At 51.5% G+C, this 26954-nt stretch overlaps 1 protein-coding gene, 2 long non-coding RNA genes and 1 pseudogene across 10 annotated transcripts in view; 1 reads left to right on the forward strand and 3 right to left on the reverse strand.

Annotated features, from left to right (window-relative positions):
* The window catches only part of LOC106510586 (uncharacterized), a 58378-nt gene extending 49346 nt beyond the window's left edge, over positions 1-9032 (reverse strand). For 2 of the 4 annotated variants that reach the window (XR_014806700.1, XR_014806701.1), the window contains exons 1-2: positions 8865-9032; positions 5554-5645 (exon numbers count right to left, since the gene is read on the reverse strand). This is a non-coding gene — a long non-coding RNA (uncharacterized LOC106510586). Of the gene's footprint in view, positions 1-1248; positions 1676-5448; positions 5646-8755 lie in introns of those variants that run through there. The other 2 variants (XR_014806702.1, XR_014806699.1) reach the window with 2 other exon arrangements.
* On the forward strand, positions 174-8199 carry LOC100515837 (leukocyte-associated immunoglobulin-like receptor 1). 5 transcript variants are annotated; one of them, XM_084962058.1, is made up of 11 exons: positions 174-339; positions 776-870; positions 1178-1291; positions 3023-3319; positions 3504-3554; positions 6098-6136; positions 6433-6543; positions 6639-6681; positions 6764-6801; positions 6995-7047; positions 7563-8199. In XM_084962058.1, exons 1-11 carry the CDS (start codon positions 290-292, stop codon positions 7701-7703), a joined length of 1032 nt encoding a protein of 343 aa, XP_084818184.1. In that variant the 5' UTR covers positions 174-289; the 3' UTR covers positions 7704-8199. The 5 variants fall into 5 exon arrangements, with proteins under 5 accessions (XP_084818184.1, XP_084818185.1, XP_003127507.2 ...); XM_084962059.1 differs by lacking the exon at positions 3504-3554; XM_003127459.6 differs by lacking the exon at positions 174-339 and having other exon boundaries at positions 722-870.
* Positions 9033-15462: 6430 nt separating the features above from the next.
* On the reverse strand, positions 15463-17115 carry LOC100516019 (heat shock factor 2-binding protein pseudogene; annotated as a pseudogene).
* Positions 17116-17246: 131 nt separating this feature from the next.
* LOC146402479 (uncharacterized) lies at positions 17247-25880 on the reverse strand. The gene is made up of 2 exons (XR_014806709.1): positions 25379-25880; positions 17247-19908 (listed from the first exon to the last, which is right to left on the reverse strand). It is a non-coding gene; the product is annotated as an uncharacterized LOC146402479 (long non-coding RNA).
* Between the last annotated feature and the right edge of the window lie 1074 nt (positions 25881-26954).

Below are 26954 nucleotides of genomic sequence, written 5' to 3' on the forward strand. Positions count from 1 at the left end.
CTGATCCATTCAGGATTTGCATGTGCTGATTGGAGCCTTCCTGGCTCCAATGTCCCTGGAGAAGATGGGAAGAGGGCCCCGTGAACACGTTCTGTGTTTCTTTTTAGGGCCGCCCCTGCAGCATAAGGAAGTTCCCAGACTAGGGGCTGAATCAGAACTGCAGCTGCTGGCCTAGGCCACAGCCACAGCCACACCAGAGCCAAGCCACATCTGCCACCAACATCACAGCTCACGGCAACACTGAATTCTCAGCCCACTGAGTGAAGCCAGGGATCGAACCCGCAACATCATGGATACTAGTTGGGATCTTAACCCACTGAGCCACAACAGGAACTGCAAGTAGGATCTTTTTAATGCTCTCCCTCCCTTGCTGGGACTTGAACATTAGATCAAATACTCGGAGGAGGACTGGGGACGTCCCACTTTTCACGTTAAGTATGCGGAAGTGGGGGATACGGGGGTGTAACACCTTCCCCAAGAACAGGTGGAGGGGTGTGGTCCTGGGACGGACAGTCCTGCCAGTTTGGGCACAAACCCACACTCTGCTTGTCCCAGAGGCGGAGAAAGAGGCTCCTCCCTCAGGGGGCTCACCTGGAGGGGAGCTCAGCCTCACCTGAGCATTGGAGCATCTGCTGGAAGTGCGGCCCTGCCTCTGTCTCCTGCGCAGGAAGCCGGGAGAGGAGGGCACAAGCTCTTCCCCTTTGTGTGAGGCGCTGAGTGTGGAAACCCCAAGTTGGGCCCCCGGGCAGCACATCCTCTTCTCTTGTGTCATCAGGCAGGCTCTGTCCTTCCCCCATAATCTCTCCAGGACGGGCACCGGCTGCAGGGGCTGGGCCATGGCCCCCCATCCCACCACCCTCCTGTGCTTCGGTGAGTCCTGGAATGGGGGGGGGGGGTTCAGGGGCCAAGAGGCTGCACTCCCCGGCTCAGTCCTGACCCCAGCCCCTGAGGCTCAGGGACCCGAGGGGGGCACAGGGGTTCCCACCCAGGGCTGCCCCTCAGTCTGCCCACAGAAGGGTCAGTCCTAGAACCAGGTACCTGGGTGTGGAGTTGATTCAGACTGAGGACCCTGGGGTCTGGGTTTGTCTGGAGACCATTTCGGGGCAGAAAGGGGGCTTGTGCTCCGAGGCGATGTGGGGGAGGGGGCTGGAAGTTACAAGGATGACGCCCCCCGCAGGCTCCTCCAGCCCCCTTGGCCACAGCCCCGCGAGGAAAGGCGCAGTGGGCGTTTTTCTCACTAGAACTTGCCTTGCAGCGCTCTGTCTGGGCCAGACGATCCGCACGTGCCGAGGTGAGTCTTCTCCCTGCCCCCCAAAGGCTGAGCCCGACGACAGCGTGTGCCCGCCCTGGGGGCGGGGGGGCACCTGGCAGCTGACATAGTCCCGGAATTGCCAGCAACCCCCAGGCCTAAGCCGCCCCGTCTCTCCCTCGCTGTCCACGCTGCTCTCAGGGCCCCGCAGAGACGGTTCAGATCCCGCAGGACCAGGCTGAGCCCGCGAGCCCAGATCTCCCTCTGCATCCCCTGCGCGGAGGGCGCGACCTCACCCAGGGCAGAACCCGACCGACCGGGAGTCCTCCCGGGTCCCGCTTCTCCAGCCCCCCACTCACAGCGCATCACCCGGTGCTGGGTTTTGCATGATAATTCTTAGGGTCGAATGACTGCGTTCAGCGGTTTCTGTTTTCAGGAAAATGTCCATTTTGCTGAGCGCCCTCTCACAGCTGACCTTGGATAGACTGAGCCGCGTGCGCCCCTCTTGGGTCCGGGTCTGCCCGTCCCCAGCCCCGCTGGCTCAGAGGTCTCCTCGCTTTTCTTTCTCTCTCGCGTGGCTCCTTCCCCCTCAGCTCCGGACCTGGACCCGGTGTTTGTGCCCTGCCTGCCCCACGTGCCCACCCCCAGCCTGGGTGATTCCTGCTGGACCTCAGCTCTCAGCTGGGGACCGGCGCCCTCCGACCTCCCCGGGGAGGCAGCTCTGCCTCCCATCTGCCCCTGGGGTTCCCACACGCGCCCGAGGGCACAGGCCACAGTCTGGACACGGGGATTTGCACAATGATTCATCAACGTCCGTCCTCCCTCGAGACTTTCAGCCCCGCGAAGAAGGCAGGGATCGCGTGTGTGTCTCACGGTTGTGGAACCAGGGGTACACGGAAGTATCTGTAAAGGGGCAGAGGGGACCTAAGACGGGGTGGAAGGACACAAAGAGCCAGTGGAGGAGTGAGTGAGCCCTGCCAGCGCCCTGCCTCTAGGGGCGTCTTGCTGAAGGGGAGACCAGCTTCCCCTTTCAGGGCAGCAAGCCCTCTCCCCTGCCCCCAGCCTAGATGAGACAGACGGGGTTTCCAGAGCCTCCGTCCCCAGGAAATGGAAATGAGCAGGGATGAAGGTGGAAATACACAGAAACCCAGGGAGGACTGCTTCATGGAGGACTCGCCCTGGACAATGGGACCCTCCCCTGCTGGGCTCTGGGCCCCAGCTCCCCCTCAGCCCTCACCTCCACTGCAGCTCTGCACGTGCACCCCTCACCCCATACAATCCCAGGGGGACTCGCAGCTGCCTTCAGACCAGCCCGGAGCAGTCCTGCCCACACACACTCCTGCTCTCCTTGTCCCCAGAGTGACGGGGTCATTCCCAGCCTGGGCCTCCCTCCCAGCCCCTGCTGTCCCCCCAGAGTGGCCTGGGCAGTGGGGGAGCTGCCCCTGAAACAGACATGCCCTGGGGGCCGCAGCCTGCTCTGACCCCCTGTGTCACAAGGAGCAAGCTGGGACCAAGTCTCGGGTCCTTAAGTCAAGTGGGAACATAGCTGCAGTGAAGGGAACTGACTCGGTAGAATGGGTGTGAGGGGGTTTGGGGAGGACGGTGGAAACGCTTTAAAATTGGATTGTGGTGAAGGCTGCACAACTTGGTGAGTTTCTTAAAAAAAAAAAGAAAAGAAAAGAAAATTTGAACAGAGCCAGTAAAAGGAGTGACTTGTGTTGTGTGTTGAATTCCTCATAACGGAGCCTGAGATTCTGCTCTCCCACCTCCTAGGGGCCCTGCCCAGACCCTCCATCAGAGCTGAGCCAGGCCCTGTGGTCCCCTGGGGACAGCCTGTGACCATCGTGTGCCAGGGCCCTGCTGGGGCTGAGACATTCCGCCTGCAGTACAAGGAGAATATGCATAAGTACAAGGATGAGAGTAACACGATTCAAATTGGTCCACACCAGACAGCGGCCAGGTTCCCCATCGCTGCTGTAAGTGAAGACACTGTCCGGCATTATCAGTGCCTCTATCATCAAAGTGGCATTTGGTCTGAGTCCAGTGAGACCTTGAAGCTGGTGTTGACAGGTGAGGACGTCTCTGCTCTGCCCTCAGGGTGGCCCCAGGCCGCTGTCCCCAGCTGTGTCCTCTGCCCACAGGCCCCCTGCTGGCCCCCCAAGCCCCATGGCCCCCCAAGCCCCGTGGTCTCCCTCACACACACACTCCTTCACCTTCACGCCTGTCTAAAGCCTTCTCCCGCCCCTGATCACAGGACCCCCTGGGGATTTCAGCTCCCCCCACACGGAGCCCTCCTCCTCAGCTGGTGAGTAGCTGACCTCAGCCTGTTGGGGTTTCTGGGAGGCTCTGTGCTGGGGATCAGGACCATTGCCCTGGGCTTGGATCAGGGACTGGTGAGGCCCTGGGAAGGGCATGGCTTGCCCAGGGCACTGCTGGGTCCCTGATATTCACAAGGACACTCTTAACACCCACAGGATAGAGATAACCCTATAACCGGGCACCTGGTGGCAGTAATGCCACCGAGCCCACCATGGAGGGACGTCCCAGGCTTTCTAAGAGCCACCACTCCTTTTAAGAGGCAGAAAGGAGGTTAAGTGTCTTGGGCAAAGGCACAAGGGGCAGACCCAACCCAGGGCATCCAGACCCCATCCTTGGGGTTTGGGCACAGCTTTGCGCTGCCCCCTAGTGGGCAGGTTCCACCGCTGGCCCCTCTGCACTGAGAGAAGGAAGGAGGGACTGATAGCGCATCTCCTAGGAGAGAGAAGAGGCTTCTTGAAGGTTCTGCCTGAACAGCCTAGAAGGAGGGAGAGCCCCCCTCTCAGAGCGTCCTGAACCCGCTGCTAGTGGTGGTGGGGGCGGGCAGCTCAGTCACCCCTCCACCTCCCTCCCCGTTTCATGCCTCCAAGACTCCAGTTCAGAGCAGAACTGCCAGCATCAGGGTTAGGATTCCGGTCCTGCCTTCCCAGCTCTGGGCCCTTGAGTGAATGACCACGCCTTCCGCATCCCGGCTTCTCGCGGGCAAAACCCGCAATAAATACACGAACCCCGCAGTTGAGACACAGGACCTGTGCTTACGTCGGGGCAGCCCAGTAGTACTGATCTTAGGACTATTTTCTTCTCACCTCCTGTGCACCAGACACCCTCCTGCTATGGGGTTGATGCACACGTGAATGAGGAGAAGGGGTCTCTGGCCTCCCAAGCATTAATGGAAGAATTAATTAAAATGAACAATAGAAATGCACTAAGGATATATGGGCATATAGAATATAAACATAACATTTTTCGGGAGTTCCCGTTGTGGCGCAGTGGTTAACGAATCCGACTAGGAACCATGAGGTTGTGGGTTCGGTCCCTGCCCTTGCTCAGTGGGTTAACAATCTGGCGTTGCCGTGAGCTGTGGTGTAGGTTGCAGACGCGGCTCGGATCCTGCGTTGCTGTGGCTCTGGCATAGGCCAGCGGCTACAGCTCCGATTAGACCCCTAGCCTGGGAACCTCCATATGCCGCAGAAGCGGCCCAAAGAAATAGCAAAAAGAAAAAAAAAAAAAATAAATAAATAACTAAAAAATAAACATAACATTTTCAACGTAAAATTTCAGACTTATAATTTAAATAGAATATACTTACACTATATAGCAAATATCGAAGTAATATATTAATACATATGAATAACGCATACAGTGTTATGTCTGTACATTATATTATCATGTAGTATGCATTACTGTAATATATGTGATAGTATATTTACCATAATTTATATGTATAGTTGATATAATTGATATGTAGAGCTTACACTTTATATTTTTAAATTGTGTATAACTAATCTGTGTAAATTAAATTATGCATATGTGGGTTAAAACAATTTAACTGTATATCCAGTATACATTATAGTTATATGATATGTAATATATATAGATGTAAATATATTGATATATATTATTTTTATTTGTAAAACATAAATACTATTTTAAACTGTGATAAACGTCACAAGGCAGTGAAGCAGGGCAGAGGTGTTAAAACACTGGGTGGGCCCGTGGATGGTGGGCCAGCGACACAGTGTTGAGGGCAGGATTCTCTAAGAAATGAAGTTTTCTGCCTTAAATAGGATATTGAGGACTCAGCCTCTGAAGCAGCAGGAGGGAGGGGAGGCGGGGCTCAGACCGAGTGGGTGGACGAGCCCCCAAGACCTCTGCTGGCTCACCTGTGAAATGGGTGGTGCTGCGCCCTTAGGAGGTGTATGGTAGAGGAGCAGGACCTACAGCACATGCGCGGAGTCCAGCCCCGGGCTGGCGGGCAACTGTCTCACCTGCTCACCTCGTGGCTTCGGCGGGCAGCTCCGGGACATCGGGTCTTGGCGTCTTCACTCCCAGGAGAGCAGATCCACCGCATCAAGGGGAGCTGTGAAAACGGAAGGCAGAGCTGAGGATGCCTGTGCCTGGGCCCTCCTACCGGGTGTCCGTCTCTGCGAGGGGGGAAGACGGGGGAGAGCGGCGCTGCCCCCACCACCTCCCGCGGGAAGGGGACGCTGCAGGTGCCCATCACCCAGTGAGGGTGGCATTAGCCTGGTGGCACCACCGAGCCGCCCCGCGACCCGCTGCTCCTGCCCCTGGCGATCTGACGTTTCAGTTTCTTTCACTTAAATTTCAAGGGCAGCAGTCACGTGTGGTTACCAGAGCGGACAGCCCAGAAGTAGAGTATGTCAACCACACGGACTGTTCCACGGGGCTGTTCTAGAGGGAGCAGGTCCGGGTCTGGGGACCAGGGAGACCCCGTGGAGAGGGGGGGACTCAGGAGCCTGCTCTGTCCAGCTCAGGCCTCTGACCCATGTCCTCCTGATGCCTCATTCCTAGGAGACACATGGACGCATTCACAGGATGGAAACAATCCCGGTGAGTGATGGGCACAGAGAAGCAGGACCTGGCCTGTGCCTTCTGGGCAAAGGGGGAATGGCTTGGGTATGGGTCATATTCCAGCTCTGCCCACGCCCTGTGGACAGAGGACTTCAGCCCCCAAACCCCAGTTTTGTAAGCGGGGAAATGACTCCTGGGCCTTGGGACTGTTAGGCACCTGAGAGATTTGTAGGTAGGTGTGAACATGACAAGCAGCCAGTGTGTGGTGGTATGCCGCAGGTGCTGGATAAATGCACGCTGCTGCTTATCCAGTTATGTCTTCCCTGCTCCCCCAGGCCCGTGGACAGAGCATGTTTACATTCTCATCGGGGTCTCTGCAGCCTTTCTCCTTTGTCTCCTCCTCTTGGTCCTCCTCCTCCTCCAGCGCTGGCATCAGAGGAAACGGGGTAGGTCTCAGGGACCGGGTGGGGTGACCTGGGCAGGCTGTTTGGGGTTCTGGGAAGAAGCCTTCTCATCTCAACTCACACCTGACTCTCCTCAGGGCCCCCCAGAAACAAAGGCAAGGAGCCAGAGCCCCAGGAGAGGTGAGGACTCTGGGAATGACCCCTAGCCCCCCAGCCCTCCGCCTCCAGGCAGCCCTCAGGGCTCACTGTTCTTTCTCTGCAGGCTCAGCCCAGCTGTTGACGTCCTAGATGGGACACCAGGTACAGACAAGGGTGGGACAGGTCTGGGAGGGGAAGGGGGCATTCACTGCCATCCAGGAAGCCATGTGCAGGGAGCAAGTTTGGGGGCATTCTGTTCTAGATGGGGGTGGGGGGGGGCAAGGCCAAATAGGAAGCTGTGAGGTTTCAGGTGAGTTTGCCCCAGAGAACAGCTCCCTTGTCCTCTCCTCTCTAGACCCGGCCACTGTCCACAGACTTCCTGAGAAGGACAGAGAGACGGAAGCTTCGGTAAGTCCTTGTGTTAGTTGCCTGTTGCTGTGACCAAAACACTGGACAGCTAGCAGCTTGGCGGCATTAGCTCAGTTTCCTGGGCCAGGGATGTGGAAGCAGACGGGCTGGGTGGTGCTGGCTGATGCTCTGTCATGAGGCTGCTGCTCCATTTGGCTCAAGGCTGGACTCAGGCTGGAGGGTCCGCTTCCAAGGTGGCTCACTCCCTGGGCTGCAGCACATGGGTGACTGCGTGGCAGCCAGGCTCCCCCAGAGGGAGGGGCCCTGGGGAGGGAGGGGCAGAAGCCACAATGTCTTCTGTGGCCTCACTGTGGAGGTGACATGGCGTCACTGCCATATTCTGCTGGTCACACAGACCAAGCCTGCTTCTCCGGGGGAGGGGACCACACAGTGGTGATTCAGGAGGCGGCCTCTTGGGTGGGGGGGAGACTTGGAGGCTGGCCACCACAGCCTTCCCTTCCCAGCACCCCTCCCTCACCTCGGCCACTGCTACTCACCCCGGTCTCTCTCCCCAGACCCCTGCTGACCTGCAGGAGGTGACATATGCCCAGCTGGACCACCGGACCCTCACACAGAGGGCAGCCAGAGCTGTGACCCCACCATCCACAGAGCCTGCAGCCGAGTCCAGCACATACGCAGCCATCTCCAGACACTGACCCCAAGCCCCCCTGGCCTCTGTAGCAAAGACACTGCGAGTCACTCTTGCAAAAGCCTGAGGTGGCTATTTGGAGGGTTTTGCCCTTTCTGGACAGTCATCCTGTCAGGTCTCCTGGAGGCAAGAGCTGGAGTCCCCACAGCCCTGATCGTCATCTAGAAGATTCAGCAGCCATGTGGTCCCTCCCACAGTCAACTAGCTCCTTGGAGAGAATGTGTAGCACCTGTTTCTAGAGACCCAGCTGGGGTCTCTTGGCTGTTTCCAGAGACCCAGCGGTGGCCCTACAGTCACCCAGCTGATTCCAGACGTGTCCTATGAATCCCCCCCTGTCCCCGGAGATCCATTTTAACTGTCCTCTCAGCTGACTTGATGAAATTCCCAGACTTCAGCTGTTGACCTTGACCCTGGGCTGTACTTATGCAGCCAAAAGCACAGACCACGTCTTCTGGAACATGCTTCACCTTGTTCCGCAATAATAAATGTTCCCACAGGCCCAACTGCATCAGCCCTGTGTGTGTGGAGCTGGGCTTCACAGGTCCTGGGTCCCAGTCTCTCCACCCACAGTCCCTCCGTCCCTAGTGAGGGGAACCAGAGAATCGGGCGTCAGTGTTTTCTGATCTGAGCGTGTGACTCGGGGACGAGGGAGGAGACGTCTGAGGGGACTTGGGTCTGGGTCGAGGCACACACCCACAAAGGCACGCACGTTTGCCCAGACACACACCCCTACACATGCACACACTGTAGGAACGCACACATGCACACACCCACACACGGACACGTGTGGCCTGGCGAAGGCGGTGATGAGACCCCAGGGCACAAGCTTTAGGTCCCACTCAGAGGAACTAAAGTTCCCCATTTTCCATTCCTACTGGACGCCATGCACTCGCCAAACACCAGAGGTCCCATCAGCTGAAGGACAGTGTCCTTGATCTGAGCTTCACTCCCTCATCTGGCTAACGCCCTTCAGGCTTGGGATTGGAGGCTGTTCTTCCCAAAAGCTTGCAATTGCTGCTGGAACAAATGCCCACTCCCTAAGGGCACCAAACAACACACCTTAATATTCTACACATCAGGGTGTCAGGAGTCTGCAATCAGCTAACCTGGGCTAAAACCAAGGGCTGTGTTCCTTCTGGGGGCTCCAGGGCACGATCCATTCCATTACCTTTGGCAGCGCCAAAGGCCATCTGCATTCCTCTGCTTGTGGCCCCTTCCTCCGTCTTCAAGGAGCCCTGGAGCTTCTCCAAACTCCCTCTGACCAGGGCTCCTGCTTGGGTGGTCTCCGCTCCTTCCCTCTCTCTGACCCTCCTGCTTCCTGTTTGCAGGGATCCTTGTGATTACATTGGGTCCACCTGGAATAACCAGGCTCCCCTCCTCTGCTTGAGAGCCTTAACCAATCACACCTGCAAAGACCCTTTCATCACCTAAGAAGCACACCCACTGGTTCAGGGGCTTAGGACATGGACCTCTTTGTGGGTGTTACTTCATCTACCTGAGTGGGTGTCAGTCCTCAGCACTGCCTCTATTCATGGGCTTCCTTGGTGCTTGAATGCTTCACCCTGAATTCCAAGTATCTCCTTGTAGGAGTGTTTCTCCCACCAGTTTGTGAAATGCTGAATGTTTGACAGTCAAATTTCTGCACTCTCCAGTGCCTCTACATAAGAGGAGGTTGGATAGGAAGCAGCGGAGACTGGGAAACAGCCCCAGACGTCTGTGAACCCCAGGTGCCCAAAGTGACAGGTGGCCTACGTGTGACAGGACTATGGCTACTCACCAGCACCGTGTCCTAACTACCTGAGCTCCCAGTGAGACGAGATGGTCTCTCCAGACTCCCTTGAAGTTAGGTGTGTCCTGGGAGAAAGTCTATCCAGCACTGTGTAACCAGGAGTGGATGGAGCTGCTTCCAGGTCTGGCCGAAAAACCTACCATACAAGATCCTCATTGCTCTTCCTTCTCCTGATGGATGTTGATGCCATGGGTGACCTTGGAAAAACACTGAGTGTGGCCTCTGTTTCCTGGGATGACTATGATATGCAGCCTGCTGTATCCCTTGTATTAGTCATGTTTTAAGTTTATGTAAAGGTAATGCTTTAACATGCATCCTAGATGCATATGTTGCTGAGAAAATTAATAAATAAATCATTTTAAATGAAGTTGGGCATCCCTGAAGGAGAATTAGCTCAGCTGCAGCTTAGTTTATGTTCCTAGGCAGGAAGAAGCTTACTTTTCAGCCAGTAGAATTAGGAATTTTTTTTCTCCCTGCCCAGCCACAGCTCAGCCAATGAAAAACAGCCACACCCCCCTGAAAAGCAGCCAGAGCCAGCCAATGAGAAAACTGCAACATTCTAGCCAATGAAAAACAGCCACAGTCCAGCCAGTGAGAAACAGCCATAGCCTAGCCAATGAGAAACAGTCACACTACAGCCAATGAGAAAACTGCCACATCTGAGCTAATAAGAAACAGCCACAGCCCAGCCAATGAGAAAACTGCAACATCCCAGCTAATGAGAAAACTGCAACATCCCAGCCAATGAGAAACACTACAGTCTAGCCAATGAGAAACAGTCACACGACAGCTAATGATAAAACTGCCACATCCGAGCTAATAAGAAACAGCCACAGCCCAGCCAATGAGAAAACTGCAACATACCAGCCAATGAGACACAGCCACAGCCCAGCCAATGAGACATGGTCACAGCCCCGCCAATGAGAAACAGTCACACTACAGCCAATGAGAAAACTGCACCATCCCAGCAATGAGAAACAGCCACAGCCGAGCCAATGAGAAACAGCTATAACCCAGCCAATGAGAAAACGGCAACATCCAGCTAATAAGAAACAGCCACAGCCCAGCTAATAAGAAACAGCTACATCCTAGACAATGAGAAAACTGTAAAAGATGTGCTAATGAGAATCAGCCACAGCTGAGTCAATGAAAAACCATCAGTGCTCTGAACTCTTGCTTTCCTCCGAGGGACTTTTATTCAAAGCTGCCCCTTCCAGCTTCTTCCTTTGTCTCTGTAAACTGTTCCTTTGTTCTCTGGACTTGACTGTTTTTTGCAATAGCTTGAATTCCCGAATAGCAATTCCTCTACCATTCCTAAATAAACTCCTTTTGCTGGTAAAATAACTGGACATTTAATTTTAAGGGTGGCACTAGACATGCTTTTTCCTAGATAACCTGATTGTATGCCTAAGTCACTTACATTGGCCTCTGGCCTCCTGCATTGCAAGAATCTTCTTCCTGGGGTGTACTTATCAAAAAAACCCAATAACCCCCCCCTCCCAACACAACCAATCCAGAATCCTCACCCCTACCATATTCTTTATGGGACTTCAGTCTGGGCAACTATCCACCTGCCCTTGTCACCCCAAGGCCAGGTAATGGCCAACTAGGGACACCCTCTCCACCCAAGAAAGGCACTGAAATCATTAAACCCGCCAGTCCCAAGCCTGCTTACCCTTCCCTACCTGTTCCTTCTCATGGAAGATACAGTAAAGGTCTTGCCCACTTTTTTCCTTCACTCCGTCTCTTTCAGCCTCTAGGGCTTCCCCATGAGGCCCTGGTTGGTGGCATGCATGCCCCTTCCTCCTGGGAACTGTGAGGAGCAAAGTATCTTTTCATTGACAGGCATCTCCTGATCTCCCTCATTTTCCCTCACATTAAAAAATTAATACACGGTATTTTATTATTCTTTTTATTAGAGTAGAGCTGATTTACAGTATTGTGTCAATGTCAGCTGTACAACATAGTGATCCAGTCACACATATATACACATTCTTTTTCTCATATACGGTATTTTAAATCACCTCCCTGCTGAGCTGGAATCAGATTCACCTGTTTACTTGGAGAGAGGAACTAATTCCTATCACCTGAGTCTTTACACGTTGGGGTCTATTGGCTGTAATAGTTACACAGATGAAACACCATTCGGACAGCGGGACAGCCTTCACTCAGGTAAGGGGTGTGGCTGCCTTAGTGGCTGTGGCCCCAGAGCCCCTGAATTGGGTGCGCAGAAAGCGGAGCCCCATATCTGCCCGAGTCTGCTCTTCATCTTCTCTTCCACGTGCCTCGGGTCAGTCCGCCCAGCGCGCTCTGAATCCCACGCCTGCAAGACCACGCCTCGCTCCTGACCGCTGATCACGGACACGTGGGCGGGCCCCGTGGCTGTGTTATATGAAATATCCCTCCTCCCCTTCCCAGGTCCCTGTGTCATTTCCTAAAGTCAGTTCACACAGAGTTAAGTGAGTTCACAGTTACCCACTTGATTATTTAGCGTTGTTGCTGATGATACAGGGCTTCTAAACAGGCCACCCCATGCTGGCTCAACAAAGAAACTCTTGGGATCTGCAGGGCCATTTCCCTAGAGCGGGACCAGCTGTGCCTCCCAGCATATGGGGTCGCGGGAACCCCCTCACCAGGAGAGCCCCGAGCCTGCTTCTTGGGGTCACCTTCCAGCTTGTGGAGCCAGTTTCCATTCTGATTACAAAGGGAAAGTTCCCCTGAAAGTCCAGGAGGAGGCGCCAGTGTCCGGCTCTCATTTTTCCATCTTTTATTGTTCTTTAAAAATAGAAACATAAGAAACCTGCATGCCTGTTACAGGTCTGGTATTTAAAATGTTATTATATATCTTAAGAATATTTTAAAAGTTCAACCTAGATCCAGGCAGCTCTTACAAGAGTGTGATTGAGATTTCAGTACTATGTAAGCACGTTGAATCCTTGTATGGAACCCTCCACAGAGTGTCCCCATTTTTCTTGAAGAAAAAAGGGACTGAGATTAATGTGCCCAGGGTCGGCCAGCTCGAAGTGATGGGGGCCGCAGACCCGCGTGGGAACCAGACTCACCGTTCCCATCTCAGGACCTGCTGCAACTCACCAGCTGGGAGGTTTCCGTCCTCCGAGCGCCACCTGGAGGACAAGCCACGTGTAGCATCCCTGGTGGCGCTGCAGGGCCAGGCAGGAAGAGAGGGGCTCCCTTGCCCTCGGAACCCCCCTCCATGTCCTGGAGGTGTGTCCAGGGGGGATGAATGCAAAGGGGTTACAGTGAGGCAGAACCAGATGCCCAGACACATTCACTGAACCCTGGGGACAAAGTGGGCACTGGGACCTTCTGAGGGGACCCCAGGCCCTGAGGGAGCAGAGGGAGGATGGATACCTGATCACTGGGCACCGACATCAGCGGGAGCCTCCAGCAACCCAGCGAGAAAACCCACAGACCACGTCAGCTCGGACCCAGGGCCAGCAGGAACCCAGAGGGGCCTCAACGGTCACATTAGGCGATTGTTTCCTCCACTCTGGACACCTTCCTGGGGAGGAGCGTGGGGAGGGGAAGGCTGAGTCGGAACAAACGCTAGAGTGTTTATGATGAGTGGGAGGGGCTAAGAATTAAACTCTGGCAGAGGGGAGGTGGGGGAGAGAGGGAGGGAGAGAGAGAAAGGAAGGCAGAGGTGTGTCCTGTCATTAAGAGGAGGCAGCTCCATTGATCAGGTCAATGATAGACCAAGACATTTTATTGCTTCCGCCAAAGGGCACTGCATCATGATCTGCACATTCACACGCAGGTATTCACACACATGCGCACAAATACACACGTGCAAATACAAAATGCATGGGCACACACAAGCACACTCACACACTTCTGATACATACCAGGGTGGCACCTTCGTTTACACGCAGCACTATCTAGCTTCTCCACGTTTTAATTTCCTAAGAAATAACACCCCTTAGGCAGGGTGCTTTGGGGTGGTTTTTTTTGGGGGGGGGCATATGGACGTTCCTAGGCAACACCAGATCCACCAGCATCTGCGACCTACACCACAGCTCACGGCAACGCCAGATCCTTAACCCACTGAGCAAGGCCAAGGATTGAACCCACATCCTCATGGATACTAGTCGGGTTTGTTACCACTGAGCCCCAATGGGAACTCCTAGGGACTGTGCTTTGATAACAAAAAGCAGTCCTGTCAGTGGGAAATCACTGATTGAATAAAAAAGTGGTAAGTTGTTTCATGATAGGTTAAGAGATACCATGATCAAAATGAACAATTTCTCTGAATTATAGAAAAGATAGAACAACGACATAAAATAGTACAAAAACCCAGATTTCACAGGAGGGGGCCTTTTGTTCCGATGGTGTCAAGTTGTGCCCAGCATTTGCTGGAGTTGGAGCTTCTTGATAAAGAGTTCGTGACTAGGGGGAAGGAGGCATCAGTCAGGAATCTGAGATTACGAGACATATACTACTATATAAACACAGATAAGCAATAAGAACCTACTGTATAGCACAGGGAACTCTATTCACTATATTGTAATAAGCTGTCAGGGAGAACCTGAATATAGGTATACGTTATAAAGTACTGAATTACTTTGCTGTACCCGTGAAACTAACATATCATTGTAGATCAACTATATTCAAATTTAAACTTTTTTTTAAAAAAAGTTACTGATTAATGGCTAGCTTGAAAACAAATTATTCAAAATCTCAGTAACTCCAAGTCTGAATAATAAACATGATACCATGTTCCAACAGGGCTTGTTGAATAAGAAACTACGTTGTCTGACCTCTGAGCCAGTGGAGAAGAGAACCAACTTTGAAGGGCCAGGGAGGGGAGAGTGAGAGTGAGGTTGGGTCCCTGTCTGAATGCAACTGACCTGGACCACGGAGTCCATAAAGGAAACATTCAGATAGAAATGGGGAAAAATGCCGCGGGAGCGGCCCAAGAAATAGCAACAACAACAACAACAACAACAAAAAGACAAAAGACAAAAAAAAAAAAAAAAAATGGGGAAAAAGAGAGCTAGACAAATGCGTGCTGTTGCTACTTCTCCTGTTTTTTTTTTCCCCCAAGCACATATATTCTTTCCTCAAAAGAAAAGTAATCGAGAGACCATTTTCACTGCTTTCTTTCACTTAAAAATTCATCCTGTTCCGCTTCCATGACAACACCGCTAGGTTTGGGGCAGACCCCACGGAGCACGCAACCCTCTGTCAAAGGTTCCGCGTGTGCAATAACGGCCCCTTCTCCCACCGCCTCTCCTACCTGGGGCACGATGTCGTATTAAAACAGGGGACAGTCTGATCAGCACAGGGTGCTGCAGAGTGGCTGCGTCTGAGCGTCTGCACACGGGCGAGTTTCGACAGACAGTGTGTCGCAGGTCTACTCTTCCAGGTTGGGGGGGTCAGGGGAAATGAGGGTGGCTGTGTTCATGTAGAAAGAGAAGTGCCTTTCAAAGGAGAGCGACTCTGACCACACATGCCAGAATCCCTGCAGCAGGCGGGGCACACCCTCTGCTGCAGGCAGACATCCCTGAATCTGCAGGGTGCACCTTCTGGACCTTGTATCTCTTTCTTTCTTTTCTTCTGGACCTTGTATCTCTTTCTTTCTTTTCTTCTTCTTTTTTAAATTTTTTTTTTTTTACCCTTCTGACATTCTTTATTCAAAAAAGAGGCGCAAAAACATAGAATTAAAATGTCCCATGTCACTGAAATAGCAGGTTCACCAAAAGGTTTAAAAGTAACATTGAATCAGGGGGTTAATTATGGTTATTAGAGAGAGAATGAATTGCTTTTCAAGAAAATGTATCTCAAGAAACTGCTGACCAGGAGGGTGGGTGGTGTTTAAGGGGGAGTGGCCGTCTGAGGTCCCTGAGCAGCAAAAGCCACACAAGGCAGGGCCCCTTCCAGGTGTGGCCGACCTGGACCCTCACAGAGGAAAGGACCCCTTCTCAGGCTCCCCTGGAGGAAAGTGACCAATCCCCCACAGGACCTTCACCTCCAGCAGGAAGCTGCACAGATACGTATCAATCCACATCCATCTCTAGTCACTCCCATCATGCCATCTGTGACGCACCGCAGGCGGCCTGTGGTTCAGAACGAAGACGAGCCACCGGAGCGCCCTAGGCATCGCGCTCCAGAGCTCGGAGGTCCTCCCGGAGCTCCTGGTCCACGGTCTGCAGGCGGGGGTTGCGGCTCTTGGACCCGGCCAGGATGCGCTGCAGGGGCAGGGAGCTCCGGAGCTCCGAGGCCGACTTGGAGCAGACTTCTGGTTCCAGAACCACAGACTGGATGAGTCTTGGCACATGATGACACACCTCTGCATCCGGATCACTCAAAAGCCACGACAACAAAGGGATGAATCCTGGACTCTGGCTAATGTACTTCAAGCCTTTGAAATTGATACTCACGTTGTAGAGACATCAGCATTCACACTTTGAGTCTGGTACACTGCCCGGGTCTCAGGTGTCCCAGAAGCTGCAGTATGGTGTTCAGGAGGACCCGACTTGAGGTAACCAGGAATTCACCACCACAAGCGATGGCAGCAACTTTTGTTACCATTCCAGCCAAAGCAAAAACAAACTGATTTTCATCAGAATCCAGCTCCTTGACGACCCCATCCAGGTACTTCACAAAACTCTGCATTGTTTGACCAATGATGTTGAAAAACTTCAAAGCTTTATCTCTTCCCAGGATGGCTTTGACCACTTCCTCGCTGCTGGAGACGCCCCACAAAATGGTACAGGCTGCCGCACCCATTTCTGTGCAACACTCTGTCTGCTGCAGGAGCTGCTGCTTTGCTTCATTCCACTGCTGTCGGAGAGCCGGCTTGTCCTTCTCTCGCACGCTGTCCTCTTGCACAGACTCCAGGCGGGCTTTGAAGGGCTCACAATCCATTCGCAGTTGCTCTAATTCTTGCTCTTTCCTTTCCAGATTTTTGTGGGGTTTTTTTTCCCTACAATCTTTCATTTCTGGAAGCTCTCCAGTACTTCCCTATTTAGTATTCTGGGTAAGAAGCCCTGTGTGTGCATCACTTCGGTTGTCAGCCGTTCCAAGTCCTTCTTTCTCACCTTAACAAACTTTTTAGTTCCCACGTGCTGGCAGGACCCCTCTGCGCGGCTTGTGTGCCTGCGCGGGGGCACGCCCTCTGACCCCTGACGCTAGAAAGCGCGGGAACGCGCCCACGCCGGGGTCGGGTACGGAGAGCCGCGAGGCTCAGGCTTCGCGGAGTTTTCGCTGCACCTGCTCGCCCAGGGGCCTGGGGTGTGTAGGCGTGATCCGCGTCGGCTCGTCCGGCTTTAGCCAGAGTTGTGAACTTGCTAACTCGCCCTCAGCGCCCTGAGCCTCTGAGACCGAGACACAGCGGAGGCGGGGAGGCGCGACGCGCACCGGGGGAGCGCACCGGGGGAGCGCCGCCACGTGCCCGGCCCCCAGCGCTCGCTCCCAGAACGCGCTGCCTGGACCTTGTGTTTCTTAGAGGCGGGAGGCAAGTGGCGGGATCTGGCCAAGGATCATGAACAGCTGGGCGTCCATGCTGGAAGGATTGCAGACACCAAAAGCCTGATTTCCTTCCCCTTGGTTTTGTTTTTTTTGTTTTTGTTTTTAAAATAACAGCCTTACTGAAAAACGATTTATGCATCGTGCAATTCAGCTTTTTCATTTTTTATTATAGTTGATTTACAATGTTCTGTCAATTTCTGCTGTACAGCAAAGTTGTTGCAGAAACTGCAAAAACTGTGGCAACGGAAGGAGACAAACAGCACTCGGAGATATGGAAAAGCAAGGTTTATTCAGCACCAGTGTGGGCTCAGAGGAGTCACCTCCAGAGTCTGAGCACCAGGTCTTTGTTCTCAGTAACTTTTATACACTACAAGGTCTTGATTTTTCCGTGTAAGCATCCCGGACCTCCCCCATCCCCAAGCAGACAGTGTTCCTCCCTAAGAAACTGAGCAAGCAAGGTTACAGAAGCAGAACTGATAAGCAATGCTAGGTACCTAATTAGCAGGGCTGCTGGCTTGGACAGAGAGCACACAGTTGTTACATTATTACAAGAAGGGTGGCATAGTGATTAGCGCAGCTGGAAAGGCTTGCAGCTGCCTTCTTAGCCAAGGGGGGGTTGTTCTTTAGTTAAAATTCCATTTCATTCCCCCCTCTTGATGTTCAGGGTGCATCTGCACCCTTTACAAATCATCATCAGTCATAACCCTTTGGTAGCCTCTAATAAGTAGCAGGTGGGAGGCTGTTTTTCTTTCAACCATGGTTTTTATAAAACCTTTTATAATATTTATCAGGAGAGGTATAAGGCAGGGAACAAGTAGGCACCCTGTAAGTATAACCATGACTATTCCGACCATTGTCTTAATTCCTCCCAACCAAGAGAACCATTTACCAAAGAGACTGTCTGCATCCCATCCTTTCCAAGTTTGTACAGGTACATGGGCTAGTTTAGTCATGCGGTCAGCAATTTCTTCTACTACCTTTCCGGTGTCATCTATTTATACACAGCAATTACTTAATTTAAATTTTCCACAAACCCCTCCTTCAGAAGCAAGTAAATAATCCAAGGCCAAACGATTTTGGTAGATTGCACTGCGCATTTTAGTTTGTTGTTGGGCCAATATAGTCAAGGCCCTTGCAGTGTCATTTGTTATAAGTTCCAAAACCGCCTGTAGTCTGATGATGCGGTTGAGCATATAGATAGGGGTGCGATATCCCCAAGAGCCATCCTCTGCCCAGGCGGCAGGTCCATAATATTGAATTATCCGTTCTGGGGGCCATTCATCATCTTTCCACTCTCCAATTTGGAGAGCCCTCCGGTCTCTGGGCACCCTGTGCCCTATATATAGGAACTCCCAGTTGCTCTCCTAGTGACAGAGGGAGCAGGAAGAAGGAAGGTCTGATTGTTCCCAGTACACATGCCCCAGCCCAATTTGGGGGGAGTATAGAATAGGCCATTTTTCCACAAGTCCAATATAATCCCTTTGGTGCCCACCACTGGATGTTAGTACTGATATCTTCCCAGGCTTGTCGAAGATGGGAAAAGTTAGACAAGGGATTAGGCTTGGGCTCTGAGCGATTGGAGGATGACCACCATTGAGTCTTTTGGGCAGTCAGATTATAATACCTCAGGCCTAAACATGTCAAGCTTCCTACCGAAACATTAAACCGTCCTCCCCGCCTCGCAAGACAATTTCTCCCTATAATAGCAGTTCTGAGGAGCCATACACCATTGGTGAGTTGGGGGTATGCAGTCTCATTATGAGGCTCTAATGGGTCCAGTTCTCTGGCTTGCCAAGGCCAGTGGTCTCCTGTGTTTGTTCCCCCGCATACATAACAAGAGGAGACCTTGAGAGTTTGTGCAATAGTTTCTGCCAGGGCTAAGAACAAGTTCTTAGTTGTGGCCGGAATGGGAGGTGGGGTGTTTCTTATCTCTTCATAAAAGGAATGAAAGACGCTGTGGCTGTGAGAAGCAGCTTGGAGCACAAACATGATTCTCTGGAAATGTAACACAGCTCCAGGGTCAATGTGAATGCTTATTTTGAAACCCTCCTTCCATTTGGGCTCACTGGAATTGAAAATAGTGAAATTAACTGGGTTATAAGTTTTAGTCTGGCAGTCTGGAGGGGCTGTACCCTTTTGAAGGACAGCTGTTTTGTCTCCCTTATTCCAGGTTGCCCAGGCCACACAGCTCCAGTAAGTGCATTCCAGGCAATCATTCCAGGTGGTCCCCCAGCACATATATTTATGCTGGAGCCTATATTCTCTTTCCCATGATGGGCTTCCACATGGTCTAGTAGAAGTCCATGACCCATTCATAGCTTCACAGGCATCGAAAAGTATTGACACTGGCAACTTGGGGTTGGTAATTTGGGTCCAATTAATTAGCTGCCCTGATTTATGAGAGTGCCGGACTTCTAACCATTCCTCAGTTGGTGAGTATCGTGGATCAAAGCAAGTATATTGGTCCCCCTGTTGACAGATAGAATAAATGGTCCTGTTGTGAGTACAACTTCCATGAATTTCTCCTGAACAGGAGAAATGAGTGGAGTAAAGCAAAGTCCATGTAACCCCTTGATCTGATGGGGTCACTCGAATGCACGGGTCACATGAGGACATGGATCCTGACAGAACCAAAGGGGACCAGATTAACAGCAACAGGCAGCAAACATACATGTTGATCATAAGATAACAGTATATGACAGTTAGAGAGTCTCTTGTGGAAGGGAGGTAAGGCAGTTTATTTTACCAGGCTGTTGATTCCTCAAGCTTCAGCCGGTGTGGTCAGAGCAGGGCTTTGAGATCGTCGTCTCCTTCTCTATTGTCAGGCGAAGAGGTCTCTCCGGATCAAGGGCAGTCTCCCACTCTCCAAGGTCGTCAGCTGTGCCAGCCGGTTTTACTCTTGAATGATGGATCCAAGCATCTATTCCTGTTACTTTAAGAGCAGTGGGAGTGGTTAGAATTACAGTATAGGGGCCCTTCCATACCGGCCTCAAAGACTCCTTTTTCCAGTCCTTTATCCACACCTGGTCCCCCGGCTTGTGGGGGTGTACTGTTATACCTAAGGACACAGGTATTCTGTCTGTGACCCATCTATGTATCTGAGAAATAGTGAGCCCCTGTCCTTGTAATTGTTTATGTAATTCCAAGTCTCCCAACTCCCTGGTGTTTCCTTTTAAACTGATTAGTGGAGGTGGCGTTCCATATAAGATTTCAAATGGTGAGAATCCTATTCCCGCTCAGGGTGAGCATCTCACTTTTAAGAGGGCCACCGGCAACATGTCTATCCAGGGCAAGCCAGTTTCCTGACATATTTTTGCCAGGGTCTGTTTAAGGGTTCAGTTCATGTGTTCTACTTTCCCTGAACTTTGAGGGCCACACGCAGAATGTAGTTTCCATCGGATCTGTAAAGCTTTTGCCACCTGTTGTACTATTTCGGCCACAAATGCCGGTCCATTATCTGACCCGATGGTCAGAGGCATTCCATATCTGAGAATAATGTCTCTCAGGAGTGCCTTGGTTACTTCCCTTGCCTTTTCAGTTCGGGTAGGGAAGGCCTCTACCCACCCTGAAAATGTACAGATAAAAACTAGTAAATATTTGTACCCCTTACTAGGGGTGACCTCAGTAAAGTCCACTTCCATATCCTCAAATGGGGACAGTCCGCAGTGCTGCACCCCAGCTGGTCTGTGGGGCCCCTGGCGGGCATTATTCTGTAAACAGGTTATGCATCTTTGGGAGACAGAGGGGCAGAGTGCAGGAAGACGAGCAATGAGATAGTACTGGCCCAGTAGGGTCTCTAAGGCAGTTTTGCCCATATGGGTTAACTCATGTTCTTGGCGGACTAGTTTGTAGGCCAGCTGTTCTGGAATGTAAACTCGGTGGTCCCGTGTGACCCACCACCCCGTTTTAGTTTTAGTTCCTCCTTCCTCCCTTACCTATTTTTCTTCCTCTGGAGAATATTTGGGGACAGTTGGCACTTCTGGGGCCAGCAAGACCTTAGGTTTGTCTGGCTGTTGTCCTCGGGCTGCCTGTCTGGCAGCTGCATCAGCACTACGGTTTCCTTTTGCCACTGGGTCATTCCCCCTTTTGGTGGCCTTTACAGTGGATAACTGCAACTTCTTTAGGTTCCCATACTGCCTCTAAGAGCTTTAAGATTTCAGCCTGGTTTATAATTCCTTTTCCTTCAGCAGTTAGGAGCCCTCTTTCTTTATATAAGGCTCCATGGACATGTAAAGTTGCAAAGGCATATCGTGAATCGGTATAGATATTAACTTGCTGGTCTTGGCTGAGTTCCAGTGCTCTGATTAAGGCCCATAATTCTGCTCTCTGTGCTGACCAGCCTTGAGGAAGCACCTCTGCTTCTATCACTTTTAAGTCAGATACCATAGCATATCCTGCCATCCTTTTTCCATCCTCCATAAAGCTGCTGCCATCAGTATATAAAACCAGGTCAGGATTTTGGAGTGGTTTATCAGTCAAGTCAGGCCTGCTGGAAAATATCTCATCTAGTACCTCCAGGCAGTTATGGTCTGGGGGCCCCGCTTCATCTGGCAGAAAAGTGGCTGGGTTCAGAGTTCGTACAACCTCCAGTTTTATCCGTGGATTTACACATAGTAACCCTTGATATTGAGTCATTCGTGCATGTGTGAGCCAATGGTGGCCCCTGGTATCCATTAGGGTTACAACTGAGTGTGCGACTTTAACATTGAGGTTTTGTCCCAGGGTCAACTTGTCAGCCTCTCTTACCAACAAGGTGGTAGCTGCCAGCGCTCGGAGGCAGGGAGGCCATCCGGCAGTAACTGAGTCAATTTGTTTAGACAGATATGCCACTGGCCTCTGCCAAGGTCCAAATTCTTGAGTTAAGACTGCCAAAGCCATCCCATTTTTCTCATGAACAAAAAGGTTAAATTCTCTGGTTATATCAGGAAGTCCCAAGGCTGGAGCCTCAGTGAGTTTAGTTTTGATTGGCTGAAACGCCGTCTCCTGGCTTGGTCCCCATTTAAGGGAAGCCTTTTCTTCCCCTTTTAGAGCCTCATACAGAGGCCTGGCCAGGTCTGAAAACCCGGGGATCCATATCTGGCAGAATCCTGCTGCCCCTAGGAACTCATGAACCTTTCGGCGGGTGGTAGGGACAGGAATGGCACAAACTGCCTTCTTTCTTTCAGTCCCCAGCATTCGTCGGCCCTGCATGATGTTGAAGCCCAGATACTTGTTTTTTGCAGATTTGTGCCTTTTTCTTTGATACCCGATACCCTGCCTCCATCAGTAGGGAAAGGAGAGCTCTTGTTCCCTCTAGGCACTGAGCCTCCATGGTGCCAGCTAGTAAGAGGTCGTCAACATACTGTAGCAAAACACAGCCCAGTTTTTGTCCAGGAAATTCAGCCAGGTCAGCAGCTAAAGCGCCGCTAAAAAGAGTGGGAGAGTTTTTGAATCCTTGTAGGAGTCTAGTCCAGGTGATCTGTTCCTTTGTCCCTGTATGTGGATTCTCCCATTCAAAAGCAAACAAGGGCTGACTGGCAGGTGCCACCCGGAGGCAGAAAAAAGCATCTTTTAAGTCCAGGCAAGTAAACCACTTAGCAGTGGAGGGGATCAGCCCTAGCAGGGTATATGGGTTAGGGACGGATGGGTGTAATGTGACTGTTGCTTCATTTATGGCTCTCAAGTCCTGTACTGGGCGGTAGTCCTGTGTTCCCGGTTTTTTCATGGGCAGTAAAGGGGTGTTCCAAGGGGACTGACATTTTATTAACAGTCCATGCTGAAGCAGCCTATCCAGGTGAACCTGGATTCCCAGTCGAGCTTCTCTGGGAATTGAGTATTGGCGTAGCTTTACCGGTTGAGCTCCGGGTTTTAGATCAATTAAGACAGGAGCGTGGCGTTTTGCCAGTCCTGGTGGGTTTCCTTCAGTCCAAACCAGTGGGTATTTAGTCTCTAGTTCTGGGGGAATGGTCCCCATTTCTGAAGGGGGAGAGTACAAGCGCCATTCCTCTTCCCTTTTTACAGCAAGAGCCATGATTAAAGGAGAGGGGGGTTCTGTCAATTTAAGTTGGGCCGATCCGTCAGTAGAAAAGGAAATTTGTGCCCCCATTTTAGCCAGCAGGTCTCTTCCCATCAGGGGGACTGGGCAGTCAGGCAGGTAAAGAAATTCATGTATTACTTCATGGCCTCCTAACCGACATCGTCGAGGACCACAGAAGGGCCTGTGGGTTTGGTTACCTGTGGCCCCAACAATGGTGGTTTCTTTCCCCGAGAGGGGAGCCACAGGTTGTGTAACCACAGAAAGTTCGGCACCTGTGTCAACCATAAAGTCTATGGGGTGGCCCCCTACTTGAATTCTGACCATAGGCTCTCGGGGGCCCAGTTGGAGAGAGCCTGGTCCCCCCTAATCAGACTCAGCTAGGCCAATCAGGTTGGTGCTGAATGGCTCAGATCAGTACTGGCTAGGTGGGGCCTTGGTCTTTTTCTCAGGACAGTTGGGGCATTCATTTTTCCAATGTCCCTTTTCTTTGCAGTAAGCACATTGGTCATGTTCCAGGGGACTCATTTTCCCTGGCCTTGTGCCTTGTCCCCTACGGGGTGGTCCCACTGGGGGCACCGGTTTTGACAGGGCGGCTGCCAGAAGGGTCACTTTTTGTTTCATTCTCTTTTCTGCATCACAGCGGGCCACCTGGTCTCGGTTAATAAAAACCTTGTGGGCTATTTCCAACAGTTTAGTGGCATTCTCTCCTGCAAAGCCTTCTAATTTCTGTAGCTTTTTATGGATATCTGATTGGGCTTGTCCCACAAAGGCAGCATTTATCATCCGTTGGTTCTCAGGGGCCTTGGGATCAAAAGGGGTGTAGGTTCGGAAAGCCTCACATAGTCTCTCATAGAATTTGGCTGGGCTTTCATTTGGCTCTTGTAGTATCTCTCTGATCTTAGCTATATTAGTGGGCTTTTTAGCCCCAGCTTTTGCCCCCTGTAGGAAGGCCTGCCGGTACCTCTCTAGGTTACGTTTCCCTTCCTCAGTGTCATAGTCCCAGTGGGGGTTTTCTTCTGGGAAGGCTTCCCTCACCCAGTTTGCCAAGTCTGCTCGACCCCCCGCATTGGCCTGAAGCCATTTTTGGGCTTCTGCTACAATTCGCCAGTGCTCTTCAGTGTCAAATAGAGTAAAAAGGAGTTGCCGGCAGTCTATCCAGGTGGGACAGTGTGTCTGGAAAATGAATTCTAAGAGATTAATCAGCGCCTGAGGCTTTTCAGAATATGAGGGAGTATGGTGTTTCCAGTTGAGGAGATCGGCAGTGGAAAAGGGCTGGTAATAATAAAAACGTCCCCCCTCTTGTATGGTCCCGTCGGGGGCGACTTGCTGTGGTCCCCGTGTCTCCCGTAAGGGCATTTGTAATGCTGGAGTGGCTGCTCCCTGAGCTGAATGGAGATGCCTGCTCATAGGTTCTGGAGAATCTGGCTGTGGGGGTGATATCGCCTCGGTAACTTCAGAAGCAGAGGAGGAGGAGAAACAGAAGGCGGTGGGCTATCTGGCATCTGGGGACCTTTGGCTCCTGGAGGTGGGGCCAGCAGAACATTAGGTGGTGGCATAGGGGGCGAGTCATCAGGTTCCCCTTGATAAATAGGTGGCACCTTCTTTTGAGACAAGTTTTTCTTCTTGGACTGGGCTACTAGCACCCTACACTGTCCCTGGTCTGTGGTGCAGAACCGAACCCATGGGGGCCTCAAATAGGCAATTTCCAACCATTGATCAATATATGGAAATTGGTCTGGGTGTCCAGGGTCTCCTGTTATAACATTATATACTGCTGTAACTGTGAACACATCTAAGGTCCCTTCTGGAGGCCAGCCAACACCAAAATAGGGCCACTCTAGGGTACAGAGGGTACACAGTTTTCCAGGACTCAGCTTAACACCATAATCTCTAGAAAATCCTTTCTTAAAATTCTTAACCATACACTCTAAGACAGTGGGCTTGGAAGCCGATTTACCCATTATGTAAAGTCCCACCCTGTGACGGTGACGCAGGACAAACAGTGAGGACAAGGCCTCAGGTAACAATTGCTTCATCTGCCTGACCGCTCCCCCGGAGGAGATATTTCAGGCGCCTCTTAGCATAGGTGGGACTGTATAAACCCCAACGTCAGGATCCCCCCGAAGAGGGCCACCATAAGCCGTATGAGGTCGCCATGGAACTGCAGGTTTAGGATTCACTCTGGCTCCATAGTCCAAGGACGGTGGAGCACGGGCTCTCGTTCTCTCCAGTCACTCACACACACACACACCAGAATTGACAAGCCTCCCGATCCCAAGGGAGCAAACCCTGACCTGAGTGACCCTTTGGTCACTGAGAGGTGATCAGTCTCTCCTTCCACCATATGGCAGGTCCTGACTTGGGCAGATGTCCCTGGGGCACTCACCAGTCTGACGTCCTGTCCAGGAACCTGTTTCCACTCTCCTTCTGAGTCCGTTCAGGAAGCGGTATGGGCCAAGGCCAGCACGGCCCGAGTGAGTGTCTGGATCCGGCAAAAATGGCCAGTGTGCGCTATCCACCTGTCACTGGGCCGGTGACCGTGGCCTCCCCCGGTTCCTCGACAACAGTGGCACAAGAGGCCACCTCGGTTGTCGGCTTCCCTGCCAACGCACCAAAATGTTGCAGAAACCGCAAAAACTGTGGCAACGGAAGGAGACAAACAGCACTCGGAGATATGGAAAAGCAAGGTTTATTCAGCACCAGTGTGGGCTCAGAGGAGTCACCTCCAGAGTCTGAGCACCAGGTCTTTGTTCTCAGTAACTTTTATACACTACAAGGTCTTGATTTTTCCATGTAAGCATCCCGGACCTCCCCCATCCCCAAACAGACAGTGTTCCTCCCTAAGAAACTGAGCAAGCAAGGTTACAGAAGCAGAACTGATAAGCAATGCTAGGTACCTAATTAGCAGAGCTGCTGGCTTGGACAGAGAGCACACAGTTGTTACATTATTACAAGAAGGGTGGCATAGTGATTAGCGCAGCTGGAAAGGCTTGCAGCTGCCTTCTTAGCCAAGGGGGGTTGTTCTTTAGTTAAAATTCCACTTCAAAGTGACCCAGTCATATACACAAACACACACGCATATATATACATTCTTTTACTCACATTATCCTCCATCATGTTCCATCACAAGTGACTAGGTATAGTTCCCCCTGCTATATAGCAGAATCTCATTGCTTATCCACTCCAAATGCAGTAACTTGCATCTACTAACCCCAAACTCCCAGTCCATCCCACTCCCTCCCCCTTGGCGACCACAAGTCTGTTCTCCAAGTCCATGAGTTTGTTCTTTTCTGTAGAAAGGTTCATTTGTACTGTATATTAGATTCTGGATATGTGATATTATATGGTATTTGTCTTTTTCTGACTTACTTCACTCAGTAGGAGAGTCTCTAGTTCCATCCATGTTGCTGCAAATAGCATTATTTTGTTCTTTTTTATGGCTCAGTAGTATTCCATTGTGTATGGAACCTTCTTAATCCATTCATCTGTCAATGGACATTGAGGTTATTTCCACATCTTGGCTATTGTGAATAGTGTTGCAACGAACATAGGTGTGCATGAAAGTTTTGTCTGGATATATGCCCAGGAGTGGGATTGCTGGGTCAAATGGTAGCTCTACATTTAGTTTTCTAAGGTACCTCCATACTGTTTTTCATAGTGGTTGTACCAATTTACATTCCTGCCAACAGTGAAGGAAGGTAAACTTTTCTCCACACTCTCTCCAGCATTTGTTTTTTGTTGACTTGTTAATAATGGCCATTCTGACTTGAGTGAGGTGGTATCTCATTGCAGTTTTGATTTGCATTTCTCTAATAACCAATGATGTTGAGCATTTTTTCATGTGCTTGTTGGCCATCTGTACATCTTCTTTGGAGAAATATCTATTCAGTCTTCTGCCCATTTTGAACTGGGTTGTTAGTTTTTTTGCTGTTGAGTTGTATAAGTTGTCTGTATATTTTAGA

Source organism: Sus scrofa, chromosome 6, assembly GCF_054392235.1.
Source record: "Sus scrofa isolate SSC_HxYL_T2T_F1_AM1 chromosome 6, Sscrofa_HxYL_maternal_Yorkshire_Landrace_v2.0, whole genome shotgun sequence".
Classification (NCBI taxonomy): Eukaryota; Metazoa; Chordata; class Mammalia; order Artiodactyla; family Suidae; genus Sus; species Sus scrofa.